At 38.3% G+C, this 6478-nt stretch overlaps 1 protein-coding gene across 6 annotated transcripts in view; it reads right to left on the bottom strand.

Moving 5' to 3' along the window:
* Window positions 1-6478, bottom strand: part of LOC106515866 (signal-induced proliferation-associated 1-like protein 2) — a 138434-nt gene that overhangs the window by 30538 nt on the left and 101418 nt on the right. For all 6 annotated transcript variants that reach the window (XM_014005900.1, XM_014005902.1, XM_014005903.1 and 3 more), the window contains exons 11-12: window positions 850-996; window positions 239-342 (exon numbers count right to left, since the gene is read on the bottom strand). In XM_014005900.1, the coding sequence (XP_013861354.1) occupies window positions 239-342; window positions 850-996 (251 nt within the window). The remainder of the gene's footprint in view (window positions 1-238; window positions 343-849; window positions 997-6478) is intronic.

The raw sequence follows: 6478 nt of genomic DNA, 5'->3' as shown, positions 1-6478 counted from the left end.
AGCTGGTATTAATCTCATGGAGCAGGGTTCTTACAATAACATGAAATTAAAAAAAACACAAATATTTAAAATTATTGCACACCAACTGATCAAACCAAACACTTTGATTCATAAAAGGATAAAAAACTCTTTACCAAAATAAAAAAAAGTAAATAAGAAAAGATTAGTCTGAACATTCAAGTTATTACAAAAAAAAAATTATTTTACTTTTTAGCTTTCGAATGAGTGAAGAATTTACCTGCAGATCTCGTTCTTTCCAGAGTGGGCTCTCTCTCCCTGTGGATGTCTCCGTCCCCTCCCTGGATGTCCCCCGTCCTCTCATGCAGGATCGGAGACGGACACCTGGAGACAAAAAGAGACAAAAATTGTTCTTTAGAATAAAGACTTCAGTAGATCTACCACAGATCTACAGTGAGAGCCTTTCAGGTCAAATCTGACCTCTGAGTGCCAAAAACAATGATTAGCTTTATTTTTAGCTCTTATACAGTTATCAGTGTCTGAATTCTAGTTATTTTTGAGGTCTTTTAAATCACTGCTCTTCTGAACAAAAAATAAAGATTTAAAATAACAGAAAACACTTTAAGACACACAACTCATCAACGCTCTTTTATTCTTTTAAAACCAGCAASCAGACCTAATTTTATTACAGCCTGAGAAAGATGTGTGATGATAAAAACTACACTGATGATTTGGTCATTTTGTGCTGAAAAATTGCTGTCATTTTGTAAAATAGCGAGGCCTGAACAACGGTGCCGGGGCTGATTGTGGCTGCATTTATTCTGAGCAGAAAAAAATAAATCACAGGAGGACAATTTTAAGAGAAAGTAAGTGTTTTTTTGGTGGTTGTACCCATCGTATCCAGGCTGCTGGGACCAGCTGCTGCTKCCACACGGTCCTGGATCACTGGAGGACGACTGGTTAGACGGGGAACTGCGGTAGTGCTGGTCCCCCTTGTTACATATGGTGACCTGAGGGTTCTCCATGTCCTGCATCATCCTGGGCAAACGAGACAAACAGCATACGGCTATTATTACATTAATCTAAAGATTAAATAATCATCTGACATSTTTGTTTAGTTCAGAGTTTACATTTGAACCTGCCTCTGACTAAATGCTTTACTCCTGGAATAAAGTGACGTGTTAGAAGTAAAAATATTGATCGAGTAACTTTAGCACCGATAAAGTCCAACAACGTTACAATGTTTCTGTGGATTCTCGGGCTGTCTAAATTCAGGGGCTGGGTCCTTCGAAGGATCTGGCCTCCCCAGTCTAGGTGGGCCARGTCSTTGGTCGACCGTGAATTTGGACGGTCTAGTCTTCTGCTTTAAACAGAAGCAAAAATAGATTGAAATGTGCAAAATATCAATATATTAGTATTATTAATATTATAAAACAAAATTAGCTTGTGACGTAAGCAGCTGACAAATTCAGCCAGCAGAGGACCCAGACCCTGAATTTGGACACAGCATCAAGTCTTCCAGGACACGGAAAATTAAAAGAACAAAGACRAAACAACTGGACGTCTGTCCTGTAGCTAAAAACGTGGAGCTACAAGGTTTGGGTTAAAGTCTGGGGTAAAGCTTGCTAAACAAYTACAAATCCAATTTTTGTTTTACAGAAAAGAGCCGTAAGAATTATCGCTAGAAAAGATTACAACCATCCATCAAAGACATTATTTTGCAAACTGAAAATTTTGAAATTCTATGATTTGATTGACTATAATATTTTACTGTTTATGTACAACAAGTCTCACATTAACGTGTTACCTTCCAACATTCAGGCAAACTTTGTTAAGAGAGACAGTTGTTATTATCTTAAGGGGATGGAAATGTTTGTGAAACCATATTTTCATACTTGCTTGAGAGAAAGATGTACTTTAATCCAGGACATAGTTTAATCCAGGGTATAGTTTAATCCAGGGTATAGTTTAATCCAGGGTATAGTTTAAGCCAGGGTATAAGATTGTGGAATGGTTTGGAGGATGATCTTTAAAAATGCCAGATCTACGTATGCATTTAAGAAACAGTTAAAAGCTAGTTTGTTTAAGGAAAAGTAAAATGTGAATCTATATGAATTGTTGTTTGAGTTTTTATTTTTATTTAGTATTGTTTTGTAAATTATGTTTTGTTTGAATATATTCTGGGGATAAAAGGGGCAGACATAAGATTTATTCATCTTCTGCTAACTTTCGTTTTATTTTGATTTTTGATTTGTGTATTTTCTTTGTTTTTTATTGTATATAGTTATTTTTTAATGAAATGAATAATTTTTTTAATTGAATTGAATTGAATTGAATTGACAAACTGCATAAATCGAGGTTAGTGTCATTCTTATTACTGGACTTCACAGTAAAAGTTTCATGTTTCGCCTCATGACTGCTGAAAACTAAAAAGAGCGAYGTGGAGTGCCACAGCTCGAGAGGAAATTGTGGATAAAAAAGGAAAGATCATTGTTTGGCTTTTTTTCTCCTGGTAATTATTTCAAACAGATAAAAAACAAAAAAAAAAAACCTCATCAAAAACCATTGATATTAATACAAAACCCTTCCTGATACATTTATCAGCCATACTGCCCAGCTCTAATCACAAGGACACATTTATAAAAGGACTATAAAACGTCTCTCCCTCACATCAATAACACTTTTATTTGGTGTCCCAGCTCCTCGCATGTGAGCAGCRTGGATAATCTCCACAGAAAAATGTAAGCTGTCAGCGAGGTAGAATGTGTCGTTCTCCGAAGACAAACAGAAAACAGATTAGTTCTGGTTCTAAGCTGCAGCCAGGAATCCAGATGGTGACTCCCTGCCTTCACGCAACACACAAAGGAAAAGAGATTTTTCTCYTTTTTTAAGGAGGATTCCTGCTTCAAACAGCCAGATAATAAAGTTTAATCATTTACTTTGCTTCACTAGTTTCACCATTATTTCACCACTTCCTGTTCAGAAGGTCAATCTGCTCCTCTGAGCTCTCCTGACATCTTGTAACACATTTATCACTCAAWTAAAAATGACAGGTTTATTTTTATAAATCCAAACTTTGAGCTCAAACTCATCATCCTTGATTAAAATAAAACAGATATTTAGACTTGCAGATAAAATACGTTCACACAAACAGAAAGTAATCACTTATGCTAAATTTGACAAATGGTTTCAATCCTTTGACCTTTAGGGAGCTGTCAGAACTGAACACATCATTAAGCGCGCTGAACAGATCACTACATTTCCTGCTGCTCTCCGTGTCCACGAGCTTTAATGTGAAACAGCAGCGTCTGTTTTTTTCTTCTTTCTCTGAGGAAATGATAAAGTTTTGAAAAGCTTCTCTCACGCTGCTAAAGCTYAGAGTTCAGAGAGTCAGGATTAAACCATATTTTAGTTTGTAAAGTTTAAACACATCTTTGACAGTTAAATCCACTCAGGTAATGYGAGTGAGACAAGCTAGAGTTGATTATTTTCACCTGCTGACGAGCTGAAGGTGGGCGATGATGTTTTTACTAGTTTCTGTGTGACGTKCGACCAAAACGACCTGATGTTTGTGACACACTTCCATCATGAAGTGAGGAGGCTTATCTTTCAGCTGCCCCTTTCTGCAGGGGTCGCCATGTTTAGCTAGCTAAGCTTTTAAGCATTGAGCTTTTAGCTTCTTTTAGTCACATTTTGCTACAATTACGTTTCAGGAAATGCTATTTCTCTGGTTACAAACATCTTGTTTCTTGGCTGTTCTCTTCTGCAGGGGTCGCCTATTTGAGCTGGGTACTTTTAGATAGTTAGCTTTTAGCCTTTTTTAGTCACATTTTGCTACAATTACGTTTCAGGAAATGCTATTTCTCTAGTAACAAACATCTTCTTTTCCTTTCTTGGATGCTCTCTTCTGCAGCAGTCACCAGTTGTAGCYAGCTACTTTTAAAACTTTAGTTGGCTTTTTGCTATTTTTTGTAGCATTTTGCTACATTTATGTTTCAGGAAATACTATTTTTCTGGAAACAAACTTTTTTTCTGTTCTCTTCTGCAGGGGTCGCCTATTTGAGCTGGCTACTTTTAGATATTTAGTTAGCTTTTAGCTTCTTTAGTAGCATTTTACTACAATTATATATTTCTGGAAATGCTACTTCTCTTGTTACAAACATATTCTACTTTTTCTTTATTGGATGCTCTCTTCTGCAGCGGTTGCCAACTTTAGCTAGCTACATTTAGGTGTTTAGTTAGTTTTATGCTAGTTTTGATAGCTTTTTTGCTACATTTACATGTCAGGAAATGCGATTTCTCTGGTTAAAAACATATACTTTCTTGAATGCTCTCTTCTGCAGCGGTTGTCAACTTTAGCTAGCTACATTTAGGTGTTTAGTTAGTTTTATGCTAGTTTTGATAGCTTTTTGCTACATTTACATTCCAGTAAATGCGATTTCTCTGGTTACAAACATACTTTATTTGCTGCTCTCTTCTGCAGCGGTTGTCAACTTTAGCTAGCTACATTTAGGTGTTTAGCTAGTGTTATTCTAGTTTTGRTAGTGAGCAAACTTGATTGTTTTACGCCGCATGCCCTTCCTGATGCTACCTGGATTCAAACCTGCAGCCCCAGTAGAACAATGCCGCGGAGCTGTCCACTGAGCTCCAGCACCTCCCTTCTGAAGAGCAGCCTCTTCACGCTCAGTAATCATGTTGCAATTAAGCATTTTTTAACTCAATTAGTGAAAATAGTCCAACAAATATGAAGATAATTTATGTTAAATTTATGCCTGTAGATTATTTGTCTCTGTAATCCTCTCCTCCTCTCTCCCTCTTGACTCCTTCACTCCCCTCTTGCTCTAACACTCTCTCTGGGGGGCTACAAATCGTGGTCCGGGGAAGAGCACCGTCTTTGTTTCTGCAGTAATTGGATGAGATGAGCCGAGCCGTGTCAGTGTCCCCATCACTTCCTCCTCAGCGGGGTGCAGGAAGACGAGGGTGTGGTGGTGGTGGTGGTGGTGGTGGTGGTGGTGGGGGGCAGGAGTTACAAAGAGGGGAAAATGAGCAAAGGACAACGGAGTCCTCCCACTTCCAGAGACTCTGATTAGGCAGAGAGGGCGGYCATTATCGGAGCACAGTCGGAACAGGCAACACCGGGAGGGGGGCACACGGGAAAGGTTATCAAGACCRTTGGGGTTTCATTAGGACGAACAAATCGCTGCTTTACACGGCTCAATGGAGACGTCCAAAAAGAGACGGAACAAAGTCCGAGTCCGGCCTCGTCGTCTGAGGACAGATGAAAGCAGGGCGGCGAGTTCATTTGAATAAAACGCTCCGTTTGTACCTATGCAAATATGTGAACACAATAACAGCTCCTCAGAGTCCCCGTGGCTCGTCTCGAAACAGGAAATACTCAGAGTTCAAAGATTTCACCACAAAGCATTTAGCTCTGTTCAGCGTTGTGTTCCTGGATCACAAACAGAAAAAAAAATCCTTTCACCCATTAAGCTTCACCAGCAGGAACATCCTGAAAGCTTTTTAATTAGTTTAGGTTCTAAATTTAATGTCTTTTTAAGGTTTGTCTGACTTAATGTGACACAAATGGTTTATTATCATACAGCCGGCGTTTTGGAGCAACTAACGGGACTCAGAAACTGACGTGAGGAAAAACATGACTGCCCGCCTCACGATAACCAGACACGAGATTAGAGACGATTCCAAGCTGAATTTACAAAAGAGAGACACTTCATGGTCTAAAAGAGGCTCTCTAATCTGATCGCAGGCTGCAAAAACAAAAAGTAGTCCCACAGAGGTTACAAGAATATTAGGAGTGGCCGAATCAACAAGCTGGACTCTTTTCTTTCCACGGGAAAGAAAAACATTCACACCAACCAGACAGCTAAAAACTTCAGAACAAACTATTTACAAGTCAGATAAAACTATGATTAACATAAACCAGAGTGACACCAGGAAGAAAAATAAAACAGAAGGCTCGTAACTGCTCATAATGCAAACCACACATCATCATCATCTGTAAAACACATGGAGGCAGGGTGACGATGAAGGCATGTATGAATTCCTTTGGCAACAAGATCCAAGTGTTTATTGATGAAGGGATGAAAGACAGAAGCAGCCGAATGAACAGTAAAGTGTGTGAAGACGAAGCAACAAACCAGATTTCAAACATTGTGTTTAAAATCTAAAGAATTAGTGGTTTGTTAAATCTTCTGCTTTGTGGTTAAGAGTGGTTTTATTTAACGTCATTAAAAGTTAGATAATTCTGACAGCAGCAAAATGTTAGCCAAATACTACAAGTAGCACAAGGCCAGCTTAACATATAGAAAGACAAATTAAAAGCTAAAGGGAACAAAAGTTAGCTAAAATCTAATAGTAGCAAAGAGTTAGCCAAATACTACAAGTAGCAAAAGGCTAGCTTAACATATAAAAAGACAAACTAAAGGGAAAAAAGGTTAGCTAAAATCTAATAGTAGCAAAATGTTTGTCAAATAGCAGAAGTAGCATAAGGCTAGCTTAACAT

This window comes from Austrofundulus limnaeus, unplaced genomic scaffold (assembly GCF_001266775.1).
Source record: "Austrofundulus limnaeus strain Quisiro unplaced genomic scaffold, Austrofundulus_limnaeus-1.0 Scaffold33, whole genome shotgun sequence".
Taxonomy (NCBI): Eukaryota; Metazoa; Chordata; class Actinopteri; order Cyprinodontiformes; family Rivulidae; genus Austrofundulus; species Austrofundulus limnaeus.
This window is presented reverse-complemented; position numbering and strand designations above follow the sequence as displayed.